The sequence below is a fragment of the Chiroxiphia lanceolata genome, chromosome 1 (genome assembly GCF_009829145.1).
Source record: "Chiroxiphia lanceolata isolate bChiLan1 chromosome 1, bChiLan1.pri, whole genome shotgun sequence".
NCBI classification, from domain to species: Eukaryota; Metazoa; Chordata; class Aves; order Passeriformes; family Pipridae; genus Chiroxiphia; species Chiroxiphia lanceolata.
This window is the reverse complement of record NC_045637.1, coordinates 109,160,988-109,185,767: the sequence shown is the minus strand read 5'-3', so window position 1 is coordinate 109,185,767 and position 24,780 is coordinate 109,160,988. Positions and strand designations below refer to the sequence as shown.

General features: G+C 40.7%; 2 protein-coding genes across 6 annotated transcripts; one reads left to right on the top strand and one right to left on the bottom strand.

The window, feature by feature from the left end:
- Window positions 1-215: 215 nt before the first annotated feature.
- Window positions 216-13,705, bottom strand: KBTBD2 (kelch repeat and BTB domain containing 2). Of its 2 annotated transcripts, none has more exons than XM_032694500.1 (4): window positions 13,536-13,705; window positions 6,165-6,694; window positions 3,382-3,547; window positions 216-2,945 (listed from the first exon to the last, which is right to left on the bottom strand). In XM_032694500.1, the coding sequence occupies exons 2-4, from the start codon at window positions 6,332-6,334 to the stop codon at window positions 1,410-1,412; spliced, it is 1,872 nt and encodes a 623-aa protein (XP_032550391.1). In that variant the 5' UTR covers window positions 6,335-6,694; window positions 13,536-13,705; the 3' UTR covers window positions 216-1,409. The 2 variants fall into 2 exon arrangements, with proteins under 2 accessions (XP_032550391.1, XP_032550399.1); XM_032694508.1 differs by having other exon boundaries at window positions 13,517-13,671.
- LOC116790008 lies at window positions 13,034-24,708 on the top strand. 4 transcript variants are annotated; one of them, XM_032694465.1, is made up of 7 exons: window positions 13,034-13,129; window positions 15,930-16,161; window positions 17,398-17,558; window positions 18,307-20,172; window positions 21,132-21,257; window positions 23,194-23,316; window positions 24,484-24,708. In XM_032694465.1, exons 3-7 carry the CDS (start codon window positions 17,411-17,413, stop codon window positions 24,519-24,521), a joined length of 2,301 nt encoding a protein of 766 aa, XP_032550356.1. In that variant the 5' UTR covers window positions 13,034-13,129; window positions 15,930-16,161; window positions 17,398-17,410; the 3' UTR covers window positions 24,522-24,708. The 4 variants fall into 4 exon arrangements, with proteins under 4 accessions (XP_032550356.1, XP_032550347.1, XP_032550376.1 ...); XM_032694456.1 differs by lacking the exon at window positions 13,034-13,129 and having other exon boundaries at window positions 15,083-16,161; XM_032694485.1 differs by lacking the exons at window positions 13,034-13,129; window positions 24,484-24,708 and having other exon boundaries at window positions 15,083-16,161; window positions 23,194-23,321.
- The last annotated feature ends 72 nt before the right edge of the window (window positions 24,709-24,780 follow it).

The window sequence follows — 24,780 nt, the reverse complement described above, 5'->3', positions numbered from 1 at the left end:
GAGTGCTGATTTATAAATATGATAGCAGGGGACTGAAGCTCTGTGTAATCCTCAGTTTGACTTGAATACCTAATTTCCAGCTTTCGCTGACTAGTGAGCACAGGCAACTTAATGTACTCATCTCCAGGCTTAACTATTTCAAGTTGCTTTCAAGTGCACATGTGGTGGGAAGGTGTCATAGCTCTATTTCAACCAAAAAGCACACTCAAAGTCAGTTGGATTCAATCTTTTTTAATAAATTAATGTCATTCAAAATACAGTGCCAGAACATGATGCAGCTGAACATGCTAGTAAGGTTTGTCATGAAGCACCTGTGTTCATGTTAGATTGGCGGCGCCCCGCTACTGCTAGTGGTTCCTGGGATTAATGCCAGAGCAGCACTAGTCATCTGCTCTCCTGCACACACAGCACAGGATATTCCTGAATTTTGCTCTCCCCCCCCCCCCCCGAAGTAAAAAACCTGACAGCTAAGGGATATCTATACACAGTCACACTACAGTAATGCTTGTTATTAAATTAACAGAAAATAAAGACCTGGTTAATCCACACTAAAACTTTGTTTTACAATGGAAAAATACATCAGCAGCAGGAAGTAATATACATGAGCCAATGTTACTGTAATACAGAGTGTGGAGGCATTTACTGATTAAAGCCCCACACAGACCCGCACTATGAGGGCTAGCAATTCCTATTGCAAGCCCAGCAACTTAAGTCCACACCTGGTAATCTACCAGCTGCTTGGAAGACCTGTATTCTAAATAGACAGGTATAAGTTAGTGAAAATAGAACACATGCACCTCATCATACAGCTTGACTGAACCTGCAGTCATTTTGCCCTGCATGTTACCATACAATGGAAGATCTACCCTTCCTACCACAGGTAGATCCATGGGATTTGTTTCTTTTTCTTTTAATGGCATTACTATACCAACATGGATATTAGTATTAAGTAGAGTGCAGCACAGTCCTTTTATTAGGCCACACTGACAGTTATATAACTAGCACTTAAGTAGAATATCCAGAAGTAGTTCAAATATAACTGGAAGATATTTTCAAAAGAGTTGAGACATCATCCTAGAAACATTAACTACTTTTTTTCTGAAGCTAATTTTCCTGAACTGAGACTTCATAGAACTAGAATTCATTCTTTAGACAAGTCAGATGCTTAAGCTTATGATATACATATATGTTTCTCAATTATCGGATAATAGTATTTCAGATTATGGAAGCGTATCTGCTCATTTCATTTATTCGTACTGAATGGCGGCAAGTGTTATTAGGTAGGGCATAAAAATACAATTCATGAAAGACAGGTCTGACATTCCCATTCTCAGACATGTTCTTTCACAGCCATTTCTTTTCTCTTTTATAACTGAGCATAGACTCAGTTGTGCAGTCTAATTTGGGAGCTATACAGGTGGTAAAGTAACCATCTCCCCATCCAGCTCAAATTCATCAGCTCCATCTGGCGAGAAGAGATATGTTGGAGGTTTCCATGGGGACTCTTCAAGGCAAGATGGATACAGCTTTCCTACAGTGCACCGGAAGTCCTTCCCCAAGTCCCACAGCACCCGTTCCGATATGTGCTGCCTCAGAAACCAGCGATCGAGTTCCAGGTCGTACTGATAGGTGGCATACTTGGCTCTCTCGTTCATGTGGGTTTCTCGTATAAAGACACACAAGGAATTAGAGATGACAACGGCCCTAACGCAGGGGTCAGAGTAGCGCTTGGCAGGGATATTGGCTGCCATCCTCCACTCGTTTTTATTCACGTCGTAGATTTCCACGGTTACGGAAGACCCATCTACAGTACTGCTTGGGAGCCTTATACCGGAATTGCTGGCGATGTGCAGTCCTCCAATATAGAATATTTTATCACCAAAAGCAGCAGCCGAAGCAAAACATCTACTTGTTTGTCGCATGGCCATTTCCACCCACGCGTCCGACCTGGGGAAATAGCAGTACATCAAGTTGTGTGCCATGACGTAAATGCAGTTGTGAACTGTCACTGCTGTGCTCCACTGCCACGCACAAGGCAACGGGCTCACCATGGTCCACTCATCCTTCTCAGTATCGTATCTCTCCACAGTTCTCCTGTTGAGCTCCCCACCGACGCTGTCTCCTCCAATTGCATAGATGTATCCTTCACAGCAGACCAGGGATGGCTTTATACGAACAAACAGCATCGGTGTCTTTGGAAACCAAGTGTTTTGCTGCGCATCAAACCAGTAAAAGCAATTCACAGTTCTGAAGGCAGCCTGCAGTTTGCTGCTTTTACTGTGATTGGTTTTTGTGTTTTTCAGAGGAACTTGCCCACCTGCTATATAAATGTCATTATCAGGAGTTACAAGTGTCCCAACCTTATGCAAGTCAGCAGGAGGGTTGCAGAGTTTGTAAACTTTCTCCGCCTGTGGGCTGTAACAGACAGACGAGTAAAGACTACCAGGGTTTTCAGCAGCAGCTTCAATGAATATCATCATCTCCTCTTTTGTCATGCCAAGTCTGGGCTTGAAAAACTTGGGCATTGATTTGTACAGTCCTTGCACCACCACTGATTTATCATTAGGTGGTAAGCCTTGAAACCAGGCTCTCTGTGTTACTTCTGAAAGTGCATCGATCCGGATTTGGCTAAGAACAGAGGACAAATACTGTGATCGTGATTCCGTGTTGTACTCCAGCCATAACATAGCAGCTTCACGAACTGTCTCCTCCTTTTCCACATTTAAATTGTCACTGCTTAAAATATCTATCAGTAGATCATGTGACAGTTGCATGAAAGCCTCCTGGTGGTACACAGCTGTGAACTTGTGCTCCACCATTCTTTTAGCACTCTGTTTTAACTCTTCACAGCTGAAGAGATCAGCAAAACTTAACAGACGCACACAATTTTCCGCATTAATTTTTTTGATTAAGTATTCTCTACACCGCTGTAACACATCATCTACCTGTAATGCAAAGAAAAAACACAAGGAGTATTACTGCATACAACGTATGCCTTCGTGTACCAGCAGCACGTGAAAGTACCTGCATCTGGTGTTGAACAACAGAGTTTAGGCCTGGAATACTCAATATACACAAAAATACAGCGGTGACTCACTCAACTGCTTCATACAGATGAAGTACACCACGTGACTACGTCTGCCGGAGAAACTAATTTTCTAAAAGTTGGAAGTGCACTGGTTTACTTCCACCTTCCACAGGGACTGTAATGCAAGGAGGGATGGACACATAAAGTGTATTTGACGAGCATCTGCTCTCTATACTGAGCAAACTGAACACAAGTATTTTGAAATGACTGAACAGGAAAGACCATTTAACAAGACAAAGAGTGAAACAGTTTGGAGATTAGAAGCTGATATTTCATACTCAAAACATTCCTACCTGTAAGAAGCAGGCAGTTTCATAGAGCTGCTCGACTGTGCTGTCGCTTATTGCCAAGTTACCCGTGTATGCGTAAGTTATGATAATCTGTAAAGTGGCTGCATCCACATTCCTCAGGTGTACGTGTGTTTGTTTACTTTCACTCAGCCCGCTCATGAACATGGCTCTGAGGAGAAACATACATATTAGGACAAGGATCAACAGTGAGTAATCTTAATTTACAGTCACCTGTAAGTCTTTGGTGATTACACTCCAAAAGATGAACAGTCTTTTTGCTTGCCTGTTTGCAGGAGTTTAGTATTTACCTCAGGCTAATATCTAATATTAAAGATAAAGCATTTGTACAGAACATTCTAAAAGTACCATCGATGCCTTCTGTAGAAATATTTTATATTCAAGAGAACTCTTCTGTGTTAATCATCAGAGAACTAATGACTTTGGAGTTTTAATAATGCAATTTAAACCTTTTTCTACGATAGGTGATAAGAGGGAAGAAACACCCTCCAGAAAATACTGTTGTAATGTACTACAGCTAGATTTTAGATTCTAAAACAAAGGAAGCAGATTTATGTAATGGACTGAGCTAAGTCATATCAAAAAGGATGCTCCTCTGGGAGGAGGAGAAATGGAGCAAGGACTAGCACTCTATGAATTATTTCTTATATACCATTCATCATAACATGCAGTAAACTTCAAGTCTGCAGACAAAAATCAATAACAGAAAAACCTATTAGATCTGGTCTGGGGGAAAAAAACCCCCCAAACAAAAACATAAGTATTTCCATTACACCTCCCTGAAAAAGAGTAGAAAGGCAATTTTAAAAAATGGTTATTGTTTCCATAATGTTTTATGCACCTATTGCCCACTCTGGTATTGTAATTGCAACACAGGTAAGAACTATCTGGAATCTCGTACTATAAACCACATACCTGTCAATTTTCTTAAAACAGGGGACATTGGTTTTAAGAGCTTTATATTAATTCAAGTTTGGTATTTATGGCTGTATTGAAAATTCAGTTCAAGGCTCTTTATTTGGGTGGTTTTTAGGTACGAGAGAAGTTAGAAAGAATCTACTCTTTAGTCTTGCCTCTGGCTGTAGAGGTGAATGGAAGCTGGAGATACACTCCCTATGCACAGCCATTCCGGGAAGCATCCAATACAAAGACAGTATCCCATCCCCATTTCTCACAGAAAGGAAGAGGGAGTTGTTGGAGACTGGCTCTAGCTGATGCTTATGCACTACTGAGCAGGCTGTGCTGGAGCAGGGCTGCACATCGTTCAGGCACAAAGATGAAGGTAGGCTGGCTGCACAATCACACACAATGGCTGGATCACACCAAGAGATGCTCTGCCTTTCTTCCCCCTCCTTCAGGGCTATCAATTTTTCATAATAAAGCTAAATTTAGGAAGCTGAGCATCTTTTTGTAAACCAAAGTAGAGAAGAAAAGCAGAACATGACAAAACCACAAGTTTGATACTTCTTTTAACCGGTGCCAAAACCTCATTCCATAAATAATAAACAAACACATATGAATAAGAGATTTGACTGCACATTCTGATGCAGCACACTGTGTGGACTCATGACAGCTTTCCAACCTTATGATTAACCACCCACATTAAATCTGGCTCCATTTCCAGTGGCTGTTATTTTACAAACTGTTGGAACTATGTCATTTGCACAAGGCCAATGGTAATAATCATTATCTAGTGATCACACAATACTTGTTGCTAAAAATTGGACCAGACTCATCCGAGATGAAAAAATAAACACAAAAACCAGCAGCAACAAAAATTAATAAATTAATCCTTGAACAGTTTTCTACAAGAAAGGACAAAATAGAGAAAACATTTTAGATGTGTTCTGTACAGCGAGCCCATCTCAAGAAAAGCAAATTTGCAAAGCCTTCTGTGATTAAACAGGAAAGTTATAATCCCTCCACAATGCATCAGGAAGGTAAAACATGCGTGGATGTCACCAAGACTAGTTTCAAGCTTCAGAATTCCTTCCAGACAGGCAGATTAATTATACTGTGTTGCCAACAAAAAATGATTAATCACTGCAGAAAATTCATGGTGCCTCATCATCAAGGTCTTACTATGTATCTGCAAAAAGGGGTGGCACTCAGTGTATCTTATTTAAAAAGCGTTTCAAAAGACAAGAAACAGGACACCTGGGAAGCAAGAGCTCCTGAATTAAAAATTTCAACAGTATCTAGGGACGGGCATGAAACAAAACGAAACAAAAGAACCAAAAGACTCTCAAACAAGGGAAGAGTTTCTGGCATCTTTGCTGAGCACAGAAAAGCAGATGATTCAGAAAAGGAAGCCATGAACTTGCACAGCAACCCCTACTTGTAGCAGATGCTTCTGCTAAGAAACTACAGTTAAACACGATAATGGAATTCCCATAGGCAAGTCTCAATAATCCCTTGTTATCCTACCTGGGGAAATAAAAATAGATTAAATACTATAAAGATTCGGCATGAAGAAAAAGAAATTTACTGATTATTCAGACTCAAACTCCCTAAAGAAAATGAGCCATCACAAGTGTGATTTTTTTCCCCCCACACTTCTTGAAGAAAGTACAATACTTATCTAGAGTTAAGTCACAAGACGCTAGAAATTTTATTTTACTATTTTGGTGTTGGAAAGTAAGGATATTTAGGCTTTTTACTTACTTCACTGATCTTTAATCTCTGCAACACATTGCTAATTAATATTACACTCAAAAATAGGTATCACAAATTTTATAGAATTAACAGAGCCTAGTTTGAATACTTACCTGAAATACGAGCTGCACGTTGCAAGAACCATCTTATGGCAGGGAAATTCAGTGCCCTCAACAATCAACACTATGTCAGTTAGCAACTGCTGTTCATAAAAGAATTTTAACTGCTCCAGCAAGGATACAGCATACTCTGTATTTATCTGCCTCTCGTCCTGGGTAGACATGACTGTATTCCATTTAATATTTCCAGGACCAGAGAGAAAAGTCAAGATCTTTTCAACAGAGAAAGGTCAGCTGAATATTCTGAAGTAACCAGGAAAGAAATGGCAGGAGGTCTGTAGCCTTCGGAAGTGATACTGATAAAAAAGGGCAGTTTAATCTTGAACTGCTGAATCAATGTTTGAGACTTTGAACTACTGTTAGGTCATCATGCTTTAACTTGATGTCACAGTCTGTTCAGAGACTTTCAAGAGTGTCTGCAGAGCTCCTCTTGAGATCTATGACGCAGCAACTGAGTGAGCAAAAGTGAAGTCTGAGGTAGATTTCGTGGCAACATCTCGTGATCAGTGGCTGCACTTGAGTGACTGAAAGCAGGAAAATAATTTACCATTAGCACTTTAACAAAAACCTTTCTTAGTTACCCCCTTAAAACTAATTGTTTAACAAACATTTCTAAATTATTACTTAATTACTTGCACTGAAATCCTTGTAGGAAAAAAATTAAACAACAAAAGTATCTAAGAAATGAAAAGCATTAGAATTTGTACATTAATTCTCATATGACCTAGACTCACAAATTAAAATAATTTATTTTGTCAACACAGCTTCTAAGGCTGGAGAGTTAAAACAAGGTTCAGTAAGACTTTATTCCTCTTCAAAGAATTACCCAGATTTCCCACCAAGTACACCTGTGAATTTCATTCAACCACTGATAAGGCAGCCACTTTTTTTCCCCATTTCCTTGATAAACAGCTACTTTTTCCACTTCTTTGTTTTTTTCTACTTAAAGCTTATCAATACCGGGCCACTAAAAATATAAATGCAGTTTCTTCAACTGCAACTTTAGTTTTCCAACTAAACTCTCATCGTCACCATCAAACTGTTTATTTCGCCTTTGGCGTTCTACTAGAGAACAAGCAAAATCAAATAGGAATTAAAAAAACCCTAAAAACTTATATCCCCAATGCTTATTTGATTCATCTTCTCTTGTAGAAGGGCTTCACCTATTAATATTTCACATCCCAGTTTTTAACTTCTGAATTATTTCCATACAGCCAGGTAGGCCTGACTGCTGCAGACAATGGAAACAAAAAATAAGAAAATAGTAGAAGCAAAGGGATGCTGGAATAGCAGGAGTCAAAACACCTACAGTGGCTACCAAAGCCTATTTACTTGTTTGGACATTTCTCCTCCTCTTAAAAATGGGGTCAGGTTTTATTTTATCTTCCATGTGGACACAAAAACATAATTAAGAATGAGATAGTTGTGACAGTGAAATTACCATCATAACAAGCACCAGAGTACCACAGCTATCAAATACTTTCAGATTTATTTAATCTTGCACTGTTCTTCTGCATTCCAAACCTGAGGAATAACCAGGCACATGTTTATCTCGTGTCTAAGACATCACTATCATTATAGTTCATGATGAACAGAGAATGCAGAAACAACTTGTTTGAAATTACATACTTTAAATTCCACACAAAAATACATGATTTAGTACAAGATGAAGGCTGTAGAAATATCTGCCAGCCATATCAAAGATCTGGTATTTCAACACTGCCTGTAATACAATTCAAAACCAGCTGTCTTTCAAGATTCACTCACTTGAAACAGATATGCTTAATTAATGCCACTTTAATTAGTACTAATTTAGTGTCACCCATCTTTTTCTTCATCATTGAAGAAATATACACGAACAGGAATTGCAAACTCTTAGTTTTCTCTGGTTGTTTAACTGGAAAACAGTCCAAATAGTCAAACCTAACATTCACTGTTTGTTCAGGTGGACGCAGTTAATTATGAAAAACAGAAAAGATGTTAATATTTGGGGAAAGAAGTAGAGACTACTGTCTGCTATAACAGATACTAGCACAAGTCTTGACTTCAGCCCTTCAAGTTTCAGGTAAGCTCTGAAGTCACTGAACCACAAGTATATTGAGGATACACAAAGATACTGCTCATTTAAAGCAATGACCTTCTGCTTCAAGTCACAGCTTCTTTTCACCAAATTCATACACATCCTGTCTCTGCAGCACCATCCTGGTTATCTGATAACAGCTTACCATGCAACCTAATCCACTGACAGATTTTGCGCTGAACTTTAAATGGCTACAGAGAAACACCGACTTCCTAAGTGTGCTGGGCCCGCCGAAATAAATAGCTCATGGCTCTACTGGTATCCCAGGTCTCGCTGCAGCATTGTTTTTCCTGGCTCAGGAGTAAAGTTTCAAGAACAATACAAGCTGGTGGATTAAGATCTGTTGGGGCAGACCATCAGTAATACTAAGCTTTAGCAAAAGAAGTCACTGATATCATAACTTCCTATACTGATGTAATTGTAAAGAATACAAGTATTTCTTCAGGAACAGGAAATAAGAACGAACCTAATATGCACCAATGCAATCATTAGGTACTAGAACCAGCCAAGGATGCCATGGAGAAATGGATATACACCTGCTAGTAAGATTAAAGAAGTTTTTGGCAGCGTGCGGCTGACAGTCAATAACTGAAAAAGCAGACCTGTTCAGCAGAAGATGAGTTGAAACTGTGAAATTAATTACTACAAATAATCAGTACATTAGAGTACGACCCTCAGTAGCAGAAAAGATTGAGGAGATGACAGGAGTCTTGTTGCTGAACATTTTTGTGATGTGAATCACCTTTGAACCATACATTTACAAAGCTGGAGTCCTTGGTTTACAGGAAACCATCTGTCATGTGCTCCAGGGAGGTGCGCGTAGTAGGAACATGCTAGGTACATGGTTCCTGTTTTCCACATCCACCCTGTGTTTTTTGCTGCTAACAATAACCATTTGCCAAAGAACAAAGTTCGGCATTTGTCATAAAGTCTGGAGTTGCATCCCATTCCCTTGTAATGGAACCATACGCCTCAGGAAAACAATACATACATCAAGGATCTCTGAATTTCTGTTCCAAAATTGCTCTCATTTATATCGTCATTTGCTCAAGAGAAGTGACTCTGTTCAAAACAATAGGATAAGTAGTGTAGGAACATCATATAGTACCTGGAAAGTCATCCAAGATTGCCTGCCTTTCTCACACCTCTGTGAAGAGTTCAAAACAATTTTAAAGGAGATATTCTCCTCACTTCAGAGGCCGAAAAACTGAGGCACTGCAATAAAAAGCAGCTTGTCCAAAGCTGCCAACGTAGTAACTTCCAACAGAGAAACACAAGAGGCTCAGCTCTTTCCCAACCCAACATCTCTCTCACCACACTGTACCTGGCTTGGATCTCAGATAAAGCACTTGGATATCAGCTAAACAAAAAAACTATGGACTAGAGAAGATGTGTACAGACGCACCACAGTCAGCTGTAGTTTTAATGGCCACACAGCAGTGAACATTCCTGACTTATGGATGAAAAGATCTACGGCTGAAGTTAGTTCAATATCCTAAACTGGAATTCTCATAGAATAAAAATAATCCTTGGGTACAAGTTTCTATGAATGAGACTCTCCCCTTCAACAATGTCACTGGAGTGACCATTTTGTTCTGGGCAACTTCTTGGAAGCCGGCTCTCTAAAAACTGGATGGGCAGGTAGCTGCTGGAAGGCCACAGCGGTGCTGGATTGCCAATGAAATCAAGTTATCACCGGGTGATACAAAGTAACTTCCTGTCAAGCTGGAGAGCAACATTAAGTAACACGTTGATAAGAGGGTTTCTTTTTAAGTAATTATTCCTTTTCGCTTAAGTAATTTTAATGAGGTGGCTTGTTAACACTTGTTCATGTACTTCAAATCTGAATGAGACCATTCAAAAAATTAGTCATCAAATGTTAATGAGTTATGGGATAGGCTATTAATTGCCTTCCTTGAATCTGTTTATTTTCTGAGGTCAGGCAAAGATTGATAAACAGAGATATATACTGCACTACATACATGGCAGCGTTAACACTATACTTTAATGTATAACATGGAATAAGTATATTGACTATTTCCAATTTAATTGGTAGGGAAAGATATAAGATATATAGATACAATAATCTTCAACTGGACTCATTTAAACAAATATTTATTGTTTTGCAAATTATAAGAAGGGCAAAAGATGTATAAACATGCAATTTCTCTTTTGTTTTGTAGTTTTTTTAGATATTTTGATACTGGGAAAAGAAGTAAGTCCTTCTGAAAATCCCATTAAGTAGTCTGCCAGATTAGATGCCTAACTTCCCATAAAATGCTGGGAAACACTTAGAAGATCTATGAAAGTGTCACAGGTCCCCATCTGCATCTTCAGCCATCTAAATACCTCTTGAATTCTAACTTCACTAACTACAATTCACACTTCAATAAACCCGTATGTTTGGAAGAAAAATTAGAAACACAACAATCAAAACTTATCTCCCTGGACTTCAATTTATGTAATCTAGTTTTAACTAATTTTAAAAAGAATTTTAAATACTACTCTTGTGCACTTTTAATCAAATTCCTACTTCCATCCAAGGGCAGCTTCATAAAAATCACAAGTAAAAACACGTCTAAAGAACTGAGTCATTCACTATTTTTAACATAATAAAACGTCAGAATTCAGACCTGAACAAGCATTCGTGTGTGGAGATAGCAATCCTCCCAGCTAGCAACGCAAGTACCAAGCTCAGGCACCTTAACACTTGGCTCCTATTCGGGATATTCCGAGTTACGAAATTAGTATACCAGCTAATAGCAAGGGGAAATGCGAGTATTAAAACTGATTAGAATCAATTCTGTAAATTGATATGAAAGAAAGAAAGAAAGAAAGAAAGGAAAGAAAGAAAGAAAGTTGGAAGCTCTAGATTCTTGACTAATGTATCAAATTTGCATCCTTGGCAGTGAGAGAGAAATAGGTAATTGATGAAGCAGTTCCAGACTTGGAAGTTTTCCTCTCTTCTAAAGCCATCAAAGGTGTCTTTGATAGCACTGCAGTCCAGAAAACCGAGGACATCAAGGAGATTCTAATAAAGCAACAATGTAAAATTTCACAAAAGACAAGGACAGATTCATTCCTACAATGTTATGTTGAAAATGACTATTCACCTGGAAACTACTACTGTTTTCCATACCTATTATGTTTGAGAGGTTACAACTTTGAGGTAGGTGAGTTTTCTGAAACTATGCAGAAGCTAGAGACTGGAAGTGTCAGACTCCATGCTAACAACATGTTTGGTCACAACGCACTCCTCATTACCAGTTTCTTTCCTGTTTTTCTGCACCTAAAGGAAGTTATACACTAAAGGAAATACCTGCTCAGAAAGAAAATTAGCACCAGATAAACCAACAGCTTAAATTGGCAACTGGACTTCTACAGTGAGCACAGGTAGTTTCCATCCCCAAGGGTGTTTCTGTTTTGTGGAAAGACTTGATGTGTTTTGGGAAATTAACCTTTGAAAAAAAGTGGGCCATAGATGTCTGCAGTAAGATTCAGCCATGTATCATGGATGTACAGAACGGTGGGGGTTTTTTTCTCTCTGGACTCTAGTACATTAATGAAGTTAGTCTGTTTTATTTAACAACTTAAATTCGTTTTCAAGTATGCATTAGTCCCTTAAATATTCACTACATGATGTTCAACTACAAATTCAAGCATTTCTACATTAAGAAATTAGATTAATAATTAATGTAGCTTAATTAATTGTAAGTTAGTTCCTGAAAGGTTAAGTCTTATAATGGATGTCATATTCATGCGTATAAAATTTATTCTCAAAGCGCAACAGCCACAAAATAAAGAAAGAGAAATTTTAGGATTTGCACCAATTCTGGTCTGTTTCATAATCACATGACCAAAACAAAAAAAGCCTGCTTTCGGAAAAAAAAAACAAGCACAAACAGCCATCTGTCTAAAATGTAGTCAAAAAAATACTAAATAAGCAGCAGCATCTTTTCCTCCTCTTTGGTCTGTTCCTGCAAGATGCTACTTACACATCTTTGAGTATAATGGGCCCTTCTACTCCACACGCAAAAATAATTAGGAAAGAGGTGCGACATCTATACTCAAATCATGAGACTACACAATTTACGCATCTGGGTATATTAAATACTAAAAATTACCCACTTCTCCAGGTACATTTCTGAGAAATTGAACTAAGTTGAGTGTGTATTTTAATAACCTCTTAAATACATAATCCAAACAAAATTCATGTAGATACAGCCCTAGGTGAGCTCACAACAGCACACAGCCTTTCAGGCCCACTATGATCACAAAGTAGATGTAGATGATGTAGAAAGCCAAGATGTGGCTTTGCAATAAAACCTCTAAAAACAAACTCGCTAAGTACAGCACAAATCCATTTCTAAATCGTAATTTAAGTTCTTTCAAAAGCAGCAGGTATCTGTCCTAGCAGAAATAATGCTAAATACCGGAAAAATCCTAAGCATGCAGATGACTAATTTCTAAGCTATACTATGTATATATGTAGTCTATAAAAGCTTACTAAGAATTATTTCGAATCCCCATATAAACACCGAAGTCCTCCCTCGGCCACCGCAGGTACCAATAGCGTATACACGAACACAACTGGATCCATCAGTAGGGAAACGCGAGGGCAGCTACAGGAAACGGCAGTGCCACTATACATACTGCTGCTCTCCTCGAAGGCTTCATCGGGTCTGTGCCTCCAAGCACTTCCAGCACAAACACCGAGGCTGCAGACATCCCCACCTGCTCAGCCCAAGGGGAGCCCTGGAAGCCCCGCTGCCCACCTCCCATTACAGCCCCGAGGTCACAGCCTCCTCCCGCCAGCGGGACGCGCCGACATGAGACTACAGGCGAGGAAACACATTTCTTCCCTCTCCCCGATGCCCAGGTGCGCCGTCCCGTCCCCCCGCCGCCGTAATTCCTTTCCTGCCTCTCCCAGAAAGAAGGGGACACCTTCCCGCCCCGCCGGCCTCTCCCGGGAGCCGGCCCTACCCGAGGGCGGTCCCCGCCGTCCCCTCCGCCGGTGCCCGGCGGGCCCGGGGCTGCCGCCGCCGGGCGGGAGCGGCCGCAGGTCGCGGGGAGAGGGAGGGGGTAGGCAGGAGCCGCGCCCGCCCGGGCGGGGAGAGCGGCAGCCGCAGACCCCCCCCCGCGGACCTCCACGGCACTGGGGTCCCCTCGGGGCGGCCACTCCCCCCGCGGGGACGGCGAAGGGCCCGGCGGCCGCGGCGCGGCGGGACGCGAGCGCGGGAGCGCCGCCGCTGCCGCCATCTCTCACCTCCCCGCCCCGGACAAACCTCCAACCGCCGCTTCCTCTTCTGCCTCGGCGTCCTGGCCGCGGGGAAGCGGGGCGGAGGAGGAGGAGGAGGATGCGGCGGCGGATCCGGTGCCTCTACCGGGCTGCGGAGGCGGCGGCGGCCCCCGGGCGCGCAGGCGCTGCCGCTGCTGCCGCCCCCCCGTCCCCCCCTTCTTTTCCTCCTCCTCCTCCTCCTCCTCCTTCCCCCCCCCCCCCCCCCGCCGTTACGGAGCGCCGCGCCCGCTCCGTGTGCGCATGCGCGGAGCGGGGAGCCGCCGCCGCCGAGCCCCGTGCGCCAGGCCCGCCCCCGGTTTCCTCTTCCCTCTCCCCCCGCGAGCGCCCCCTGCCCGCGCGCCGGGACAGCGGCGCTTCCCGCGGGACGTGGAGCGCCCCCCCCCCCCCCCCCCCGGCGCCCTCTGCTGGGAGGAGCGACTCGCAGAGACACAGGCTCAGTGAGGTTGGAAAAACCACCTATGACCGAGCACGACCATGTCGACTCGACTGTGGCATTATGTGCCTCGTCCCGTCTTTTCTTCAACACCTCCAGGGATGGTGACTCTGCAGTTCATTCCAATGTTTAATCACCCTTTCTGAATTGAAGAATTCCTTCTCATATCCAACCTGAACTTCCCCTGATACAGCTTGAGGCTATGTCCTCTTGTTCTGTCACTGGTTGCCTGGGAGAAGGGACCAACCCCCACCAGGCTACAACCTCCTTTCAGGAAGCATAAAGAGTGATAAGGTCACCCCTGAGCCTCCTCTTTTCCAGGCTAAACAACCCCAGCTCCCTCAGCCTCTCCTCATAGGACTTGTGCCCCAGACTTGTTGCAACCTGGAGGCCTGCAGGCTTCAGGGTTATGGCCCAGCCCAGCCATGTCCCGCTCTGCCTCCCAACATTGCTTCATCCCCCTGGGATCCACCTGCAAGCTGAGCCTGGCCATGTCCACTTTACATTCCAGTGCCTCCTTTTCCCTCTGGAACTTGCCTTTGGTCCTTTGGCCCTCCTGGAATCCTGGAATGTCCTTTGGCCAAGCACAGGTTTGCTGGCCCTTGAGCAAATGCCACTTGAGGCTTGTGGGGCCTGGAGCTTGCCTCAGGAGAAGAGGAAGTGACAGGGGCATGGGAGGCAGGAGCGGGTTTTATTCTCATATGGGCCCTTCACTTAAGAGTTGGACTCGATGATCCTTGTGGGTCCCTTTCTACTCAGAATATTCTGATTCTGTGACTCTGATTCTGACTCTGAAGGCTGATGGGAGGTCCGAGGGAAAGGAAAATCCTGATAAATGCAACTTTTTTAAAGCTAGTGAGTGTCATTTATTTTCTTTATTTCCCTTTGGGTCCACTCACCAAAAGAAAAGCTAGGAGTTTCGCTTCAAAAAGGTGGAAGTATGATGGATGCAGGAGCTGGGGATTTAAAACATCTGACATGAGTCATAGAATCATTGAATGTTAAGGTTGAAAGGAAGCTTAAAAATCATCTAGTTCCAACTCCCCTGCCATGGGCAGGGACACCTTTTACTAAACCGGGTTTCTCGAAGCCCCATCCAACCTGGCCTTGAACACTTCCAGGGATAGGGTATCCAGCAACCTCCCTGGGCAGCCTGTTCCAGTTTCTTACAACCCTCACAGTAGAGAATGGCTTCCTAACATCTAGCCTAAATTTTCTCTCTTTCAGTTTGTACCCATTACTCCTTGTCCTGTCACTACAAGTGGCTGGTTGCACTAGGTACAAGCACTGCCATCACTGGAAAGGACAAGCTTTGGCTGGGGAGGTCTCTGAGGATTGAATCAGTCATCCTTCCCAGGCATTTTATATTTTGTGTCTTGGTGCAAAGAACATGTTTAATCAGAACATTATAGTAAGAAAAAAACCCAGAGGTTTTGTGAATTTCCCAACACAGAAATGAAAACAATCTCTAAGCATCTGTACCTCTTTGTTTTTCCTTAGCCACTCACCTGCCTGCATAGCTCATGCACTGTGCTTTCTTCTCCTGCCACCTGCCCCAGTACCTGAGCACTCACAATACCTGAGTATTTGGAGATGTGGAATTCCAGAGTAGCAACTCAGATTCTCATCTCCTGTAAAGACCCATCACAGAGTCAAATTGCAACCTCACATTTCATGAATTCCTGTCATACACGGTGGAGTACACGGTACTGCAATAAGTGCTTCTCCTGTTCATATGGAAAGCACATTACGTTTCTCAGCCCACTTAGCCATGTCAGGATTGAAAAGCATTGCTCCCCTTACTCCATACTGAACAACTGGCAAACCTTGGAAACAAATATAAGCTTGGCCTTGTATTGTCTGATTTTTTTTCCTACAAGAAGTGTCTCTAACAGTAGATTTAATCAGAAGATTGGTAATACTTCCCTTCTTTTTTTTAAATGTAAGTTCCAACATACAAAAGGGAAATACCAGATTCACTTAGAGATGCAGCTTAAACATCTGCAAGATGAGACTGCCAGCTTTCTGTACACCAGCTGAAGGCCTTTACCATTATTCCTACCCTCATGTTTTGACTCTCCTCCCACACATTGACTGAAAAAGGTCCCCTGCGTCACTGCTAAATAAGCCTCAGGTGGGAGGGGGAGTGGACAAGTAGCAGCTGCCTGCCATAAAGAGGGTAAGCAGAGAACGTGGTTACTTTCTTCCTGGGCTGTGAAGAGCAGCAACCTTAGTTTTGAGGGGCTCTGAGGGGGGCAGGAATAGCTTAGTTTTTGGAGGGGGGGGATTGTTTTTGTGGGTTATTTTCTTTCCCTACATTACTGTCTCTCTGAAAGGTCAAAATAATTCTGGGAGCTTTGGCCTAGGAGAGTGTGTAGGCTTTTTGATGCTTTCAAGAGCTGGACAGGCCACCCTGCATGGAAACTGAAGAGGGCTCCAGTGTTCCTAAAAGTATTCTGAAACTCTAGGCTGAAGGGTGTGCTAGTTTGTAACAGGTCTTGAATTATTTTTCCTATAACTTTAAAGTGCTTAAATTCTCCACAGATTTGAGCTGGTGTTGTTTTTTTATTATTATTATTATTCTGTGCAGTCACCAAATCTTCTGTGTTCTCTGATTTTCTTATATGCTTTTTTATAACCTGTGTGTGGTAGGGTTGTATCACTTGCATGGGTAGGAATGGGCTGAGATTAGTGTGTTAGCTAACTGAAGAAATAAGTGTGGGAGGAAGTTCCATCTTGTGAATTTTTTATGATTCTGAATGCAAACTTACACGAGGATTTTGGTGGGGTTGTTTTTGTTACCTATCACTTGGTTTAAGCATAGGAAGTGTGGTGTCACTGAAATATTTGGTTTACTATGTTAGCTATCATTGTTCTTTAATAAATTATAAAGTACAAATCCTGAATTAATAGAATTCTTATTGTGATGTGTAACAATATGTATTAGCATTAAAAAGCGTTTTCTTTCTGAAACATTAAATGTCTGATAGTGTGAAGCCTTCTGTTGCTTTTTTTTTTTCTTTTTTTTTTTTTTTTTTTTGGTGGCCTCTTCCTCAGGGCTGAATGACTGGAGGCTTTTTCTTTTAATTGGCTGGGATGCTACTTATGGATGCATGCATCTAAGACTACTAAAGTTCTATGACTGTCCTCTGTCTTTAAAGCATGTTATAAGGTTGGCTTGAAGGACTAATATTGAAAGCTGCATATAAAAGCTAGCTTAGCAAAGGACAACTGAAATATTTGACCTTGATAGCAATGTCAGTCTTCTACTTTCTGTTTGGAAGATAGTAGCTTTCTTTTGGAAGGATCTGGTTTCTTTGGGCTGGGAGAGGAATGTCTGCTAAATTCTGACAGCAAAAAATCATTAGGTTGTGCAGTTTTTAAGTGATTGATAATGATCATTTATCTCTTTCAGTGTTTAAAGAAAAATGAATACTGCCTCAACTTCAGAAAGTGGATCATATTCCACAAGCCACTCAAGACCCTTTTTTTATGCTCAGCCATCAGCACAACAGCCTTATCCAAATCCATGGTACCTCAGCCATGGATACAGTCCATATTATGTACCTGCTCCAGGTAAGGTAAATGAGAGCTCTCTGTGGCAGCTTTGCTTAGTAAGTTACTGCTAGAGCAGAGGAAACAAATATGTATCTTATGTTAATGGGATTCTTGGGAGCTTAAGTGAAAATAAATGTAATGCTTCAGTTGTCAAAAATCTGATTTATTAAATATTACTTAAATATGTAGCCTCTGTGGTAGAAAGCATCTGTTCCTGGAGAATAGAAGCTAAGCAAAACATTAAGTAATGGTCATCCTGCAGACACAGAGCTCTAGAACATGCCTAGCAATTAATGTGCACGTGTATATATGAGTTCCATACATGCGTACACAATGGGTATGGATATATGTAAGCCTAAAAAATTATTTAAAAAATAATTATAAGAGAAGTATTGTTAAATACATCTTGTAAGCGCTATACTTACGTTAACTTCTATCCGGAGCTGTCTTTATCAAAGATAATGCTACAGCAATATCCCATGAAATAACAAAAAACACAGGTACAGAAAACGAAGTGGTGAATGTTCCAAGGAATGAAATCAAGCTCTGGTTAAAGTGTAGGTGTCCAGATAAGCTATTCCATAACAAGGAACTCTCTCTGAGTTTTTGCACCAGATTTGTTTCCAAGCATTGAAAGGTGGAGTGCTTTATTTAACAATGTGTCTGATCTTGTAGCTGTCCCTGTGTATGCAAGTAAATATTTATCAGGATGACTTATTTCAGAAAGAAAATATATTTGTCTTTTCTTTTTATCACCAATGTCTAGGCTTCCGAAGTGGAAATCCATATTTGCCGTTTTATTCTGTTGCGCTCCATGAGTACCCTGGATTTTTTGTTCCACAGCATCCAATGCATGCAAGAATTAACAGAAGGCCTTATTTTAATGCTGCCCTACCTTCCCCTATGTTTTATCATGCAACAAGATTTAGACACTATAATACCCCTGGGAAAAAAACGGAGACAAAAGAAACACAGACTGATCCTAGACAGCCTGAAAGCAAGCAAAAAAAGCATCAAGATATCCGTACAGAAACGAAAGGTTGTGATGCAGGAAATATGGCCTGTGTTTCTTCTGGTATAGGTACAGAGACTGAAAGTACTTCAGAGAAACAAGATTCATCTGGATCTTCCATTGTGGTAGACAGAGAGTTTCATAACAAGGACCCTGCCAGCTCTACGCAGTATAGAAATCTTCCTACTGGAAGCTATGCCTTTGAGAAGGAAGAAGTGAGGATAGAATATGGAAATGGCTCTCCAGCTATTCAACTGTGGAAATCCTTTAAAGAAACTATCCCTTTGTATGATGTGGCAAGTGGTAAATCAGTCCCAGAGAACATAGTGCCATGTGACTTATTTTCTGTTAGCTCATGTGAAGGCATGATATATGGCCCTCATGAAAGGAGGCAAATGGTGCCAGGAGCGACCTTAGATGAGAGACAAGCTGTTGTCCCCACAAAACAGGGTGCTGAAGCTGTGCAAGAAAAAGATGTCCAAAATAACGAAGTGCAGCTGGATGCAGAAAAGCTAGCAAATACAAGTCAACAGGCAAAATCCCCCCCAGGTGAAACCGTGGCAGTACAAATCACAGAGCTGGCAAGATCTGTTGGCATAGAGAGGCCAGTGGTAAGACAGGATGTGGTAATAGCTAAGAAATCTAGCACTAAAAAATCTGCAGGCTCTATTCAACAAGCAGGACTACTTCCATCTAATATGGAGGTAATGAGTGACTTGAGTTTTCAGCAGAAAAAGCTGAGTTTAAGCCACAGAGCAATCAATGAAAGCCAGACAGGTAAAAGTATTTGGTGTGACAAATCAATCGAGAAGGATGCTACAAACTATGACATTTGTTTGCCACAAAGGAAGTGTCAAAGTGTAATCAGTCCTTCTTCTGATGACACGTCCTCTAGAGAAGAAGGCTCATCAAGTGATAATGCTCCAGTGTCTTATTTTGTCCCTGACTATGTGCTTCAGAAGAGCATGTATACTTCTCAGAAAAGTACAGATGGCTTGGAGAAAGAGAAAATTAAAAGTGGTGGGTCCCTTAATGAAGATGAAGCGGTAGAAAAGGAGCAGATGAACACCTTGAATGATCAAGATGACAATTCTTCAGCCACTAAGGTTAAAGAGGCTTCCAGTAAAGGTAGAAAGCTGGGAGCTGTTTCAAGATCTTCTAGCAGGAAAGAAATCAATTCTCTCAACAAAAAAGCAGCTAAAAGTTTGTCAGAAGTTGAGGACTCTGAAGAATATTATGTGAAGGGTGAAGAGGACGATGAAGATGGAGAGGATGAGGAGGATGAGGATGATGACATGGATGAAATGGAGTATTTCTTTCAAGAAACCCTTCCATATGGCATCTTGACACCAAATAAAGGAAGCTTCTACCAAGTTGGCCGGAGAGTGCTTTGGAAACCACCTAAAAATGCTGTACCAGCACAATTAATTAGCTGGCCTGCTCAAGAGAAAATGAAAACTAGGAGTGGGCTTGTTGAAAATATTGGTGTAGTTTACAAGCCAAAGGAGAAAGACCAAGATGAAGTTGTATATAGTGACTCTGGGTATTACGGAAGAAAGAGGCCTATGACAAGAAGAGAAGGACTTGAGCACCAGCGAATGCTACGGAAATTCTTGGGAGGTAAGCTAATTGCTGAGGACAAAGTGCTGATTAATAGCATACACAAAACACCTAATTGCAGTTGCAAATTGTAGCTTGAACCAGTGGGAAGATTAGAGGATGTTGTAGCTTTAGGTTTGGCTTAGAGCCAGATGTCCTGCAAAATACTTTTTTCAACCAGAAGGAGTTTGCTGCATTTTTTAACCTATTGCATAAGGATTCTGCATCTTCACAACCACCAGAGAATAGTGCAGAAACTCTCCTTTGAGGCAGATTTGATATACTTCACTTTCTGGCATTAGTGGCAATTTATTAATTTGAAAAGCTTAAGGTCATCTGAACTACATGTTTACTGGTGCTTAATATATTGGAAGCTCTGCATTTAAGTTTATACAAACAGGCTGACTCTCCTATCACAGACTCATGCTAGGTGCACTAAACAGGATTAAGTTCATCATAATCCAGTGGATATACCCTGTATAACTTCTCTGCAGAAGGAGAGTCAAATCATTGCCTTTTTTTTTTTTATAGCAGCTGTTGCTTTTTTTTTTTAGAAACAAAAGTTTTGCTGTATTTTCAGAAAAAGCAGTCTGAAACTATTAAATTTGACCTGGAAAAGAATATCTTATTTAATCAAAGGTAGATGTTAGAAATTAGATTAATCTAAGCTGAGAATAAGCAGCTATGTGGGCACCTTAGTAGGTGGCTGCTGTTTAGTATAGTCTTATACTATGAAAGACAACCATTATATTTACTTTTAGTAACAGGCTTACTGTTCTTAAACTTTTTCTTTCTACAAAATCTGTAGACTTAAAGTGGCTTATTTTTGTCAAGTGTGGCCTTCAGAAAACTGTTTCTATTTCAATAGACTCCTACAATTAGATCCAGTAGCTAGATTTGCATTCTGGCTTGTGGATCAAACAGTATATTAGCAAAACTGAATACTGACCTTAAATTAACTTTTTCCTGTTTTTAATTAGGAAGGCTGCTAAGGGAGACCGTGGGGATGCTGCCTGAAGAGTATTGGATTAGAAGTGGTGCTAAACCCAAATTCAGTAGCCAAATACATGGTAGTCTCTCACCTCCAGCCAAGAGCAAAGACCAAGGTACAACTTCCTCAATGTGCTTTTGTTCTTAAGGAACATTCAAAAGGATATGGTACAAAATAGCAAGCATATGATATTTGGATGAGGTTTGAAAATAATAAAACTAATTCTTGTTGCTCTGATATTGATGAAATGCCTCTCAGTCAGTACATCCTGGGCATATTTACAGCCTTGTCAAACCCTAACAGAATGCATTATAGGTACTTTGGGGTTTTTTAAAGGTATTATGGGAAATCAAAGCATCAAATGCTTTGATGTGGCCAAGTGAAGCCTTTATTTATGTAAAGCTGTTACTGCCATAAATTCTAATATTAAATCTTTACCCAGATAATGCTTCTCTTGAGTGCATATGCAGTGGTAGCTCCTAATCTTCTGATCTTATGTTTGAGTAAAACATATAGGGAGTGATGTGGTAGCTACATAGGCAAATGATCAGGGAAACTAGCATAGGCCAACAGTTGCCCTGATGCTGCTAAAGGATGACTGAGTGCAAATCATTGTGATCTCGTCAAGGAAAAGATGAAGAAATCAAATATTCTAGCAAAGTAAAAGGTTAGATAGTTTCAATACCTTTTTTATTAACTCCTGAAGCAGAATGTTTGTTCTTTACAATTAATATTTACTTGGAGTTCAGATCTGGTTTGGATGCTTTTTAAGAGTGTTTCTTGGTGTCATCATCATCATCATCATGGCTAGGCTTTGCGAACAAAGATTTGGGAAGGGCTCTACTCACACTTGCTACAAGCATTCTGGTGGCTAAAAAGGCCTGGAACAGCTCTAGCATTTGTTGTAGTGCTGCTCTCCTGGGTCACATGCCTTCAAGTATCTCAGGATCAGTCTATCCAATAATGGAGTGTGAAGCTATTTTCAGTACAGACTGACTCGCTTCTCTTCAGTTCACTGATAATATGTATCAGATTTTCTGTATCAACAGCCTAGTAGACTATTCTTTAGAGTGTATTCCTCAGAGTTCTCTCTCTGCATTGCTTTCTTGCTTAAGCATATTGGGGTTTGGGATTATTTGCATCTTGCATTGGAGGCTTTCTATCCACAGACTCCAGTGTTGTAGGGTCCTTTTTATTCTAGACTGCTCTATAAAAGTTGAAAACATTTTACTTTAGCAGCACTGTTCTTAGCTCCTCTACAACAGTTCATAAAATTATGATAATAGTTCTAAAATAATTTTGTTACTTTTAACTTTCAGCATGTTTCTTCTATCTCTTTGAAGTCACAGATGGTCCACCATACTGAGGATGTTTGGTCTACGTGTTATTCCTTGCTTTCTCCTCCTCCTTTTCCAGCCTGTGTAGTTTGAAGAAGCTATCACAGTGTTAGGAAGCAGGAATCAGTGTTTTCTGAATGCTGTTCATGCCAACAGATACCTCAGAAGTGATAGTAAAATCACATCCTTTTTAAAATGTCGCCTATATTAGGACTTGTTTTTTCAAATTAAATTTAAGCTCCTGCAAGTAAGGGGAGTTGGCTAGAAATATAGATATATATATTTTTTAGCAGTAATATCATATGCTAAATTTGGCTTCTTGAAGAGTGTACCTGTGGTGCATAACTTTACAGGTCTGAAGGATTAAGTTTTCTAAAGACAGTGGATGAGTTGGATCACTTGGACAGCTATCAACTAGCCTTGAACACTTAGACAGTGAGCTAGAGCAGAATTATCCAACTCTCATTGGGTTCTTTTTTGCCATACTAACACCTATCCAAATTATGACCCAATATACAATGCATCCAGAATTATGGTTAGACAATGATTCAATATTGTAGACGTACAAGACTTGCTTGACATGTGTAGAGTCAATTTTATCAGCTAATAGCCACATAGAAGGGAGGGAGAAAGAGGAACATCACAGGCCAGTTGTTGAAAGACAAGGTTAAATTTGTCTTGGAGAAATAACACCAGTTGTATCTCGCTATTTAGGATGCCCACCTTTGGTTAAACCAAAGAAGAAAAGAATAGGCAAGCCACCTTCAAAACGCAGGGACACAAGACTTGAGGTGGAAGAAGTAGTGTGGGAGATGCCTAAATACAGTATACACCAAGGTTAGTATACAGTGGCAAGCTACAAAAATAACTGTTACCAGTATTTTTTCATTACTCTCTCAGGAATTAATTTTTCTCTGTTTGAACTGCAAGGATGTTGGACAGCTTGTGAAATAACAGCAAATGCTACATATGTGGATAAGATAAGGGGTGGGGGGAAAAAAAAAGGCAAAGCTAAACTTTGTGCACTTAGTCACCTTGCTATGAATACCAGTGTAGCTTTGACCAGGTTAGGTTCCTTCTCTTTGCTTAAGGTAAGGATGGGGGAGGAAATCCACACCAAAACCTACTGTTTTAGTCTAGTTGCTCTTCAGACTGCTCTATGCTTTTAAAGTGCTGGGTCCTATGTCACTTGGCAGTATATCCTTTTCTTTAAGCTACAGATCTGTCTCAACCAAAATATTGTATTTTGATACAACACAAATGCATATAGATAATTCTTAAGAACTTTATGGAGCAGGAACTTCTTGCTACTTTGGAGGAAGATGGGGAAAAATAATGGGGAAAAAATTACATTAAGTAATAATTATGCTTTTGTGTATCTGTGTGAGAGTCTGAAAAGGTTATAAATTGAAAGGGGGTCTGTACATACAGGAAACTATCTAAAAGATCAGATTTCTTTCTGGAAAAGAACAAGCTAGCATAGTAAAGTGAACTTGAGTAAAAAATAGTCTCTTTCTCATATTAAAAAGAGGATTGCACTTCCCTGTATTTGCAAGGTTGGAAACAAACTTAGACTGAAGTGTCTTATTAGTGAAAATTTGGTGTCAGTCCTGAAGCCAGATTGTTTCTTTAATTGCTGATCAGTTCTTAGTAGAAGCAACCAGGAAACTTGCACAATCCCAAAATATTTCTTATTTGTCCCAGAAATAGTTGATGTTTCTTGGATACATTCAATGTAGTAGTTACAAGAACACACTGAGAATGTGCTGTGAGTTTCACATGGAACTCTTATCTGTTATACTGGGATATTCTGAAGCCCAACACTACTCATGTGGAGTTTATTCTTGCTGGGAAGTCGAGTACATAATTGTAATATCGACCATCAATGCCTGCAGTAGGAAAAGGCAATACTTATGTCTATCTTTCTTTAGAAGCAAATTGACATATTGTTTGGAGGCAGAATGCAAACTTCAGTCTTTCTTTCTTTTCTTTTTTTACTTTTAGGTCGTGGAACAAAAAAGTCCCTCTGTAAGAGAAGATAATTGCAAATATTAGGGCAGAAGGGGGGGAAAAATGTATCAAAGGTTTGTTTTGCATAATCCAAAATTCAATTATTATTGTACGTTTTGTAAGTTGCTCTGCACTCTTACGGGGTAAGAAGTGACACTGTAAAGACTGAGGATGCTATGAAAATGGAATTAAATATTTAACACCAGTCACCTTTTTATAACTAGCACATCCACTATTTAAATAATAAATTTCATAGAATTGCACTTTGAGACTTTTTGTATTCAATCAATA

Bases quoted from the DNA above. Each gene is read 5' to 3' on its own strand.
- KBTBD2 (XM_032694500.1), bottom strand. From the start codon at position 6,334: ATGTCTACCCAGGACGAGAGGCAGATAAATACAGAGTATGCTGTATCC. The intron at 3,548-6,164 runs GTAAGTATTCAA...GTTTCTCCTCAG, and splicing joins ACGTGCAGCTCGTATTTCAG to AGCCATGTTCATGAGCGGGC. The intron at 2,946-3,381 runs GTAGGAATGTTT...TTTGCATTACAG, and splicing joins AAACTGCCTGCTTCTTACAG to GTAGATGATGTGTTACAGCG.
- LOC116790008 (XM_032694465.1), top strand. From the start codon at position 17,411: ATGAATACTGCCTCAACTTCAGAAAGTGGATCATATTCCACAAGCCAC. The intron at 20,173-21,131 runs GTAAGCTAATTG...GTTTTTAATTAG, and splicing joins GCTACGGAAATTCTTGGGAG to GAAGGCTGCTAAGGGAGACC. The intron at 21,258-23,193 runs GTACAACTTCCT...CTCGCTATTTAG, and splicing joins AGCCAAGAGCAAAGACCAAG to GATGCCCACCTTTGGTTAAA.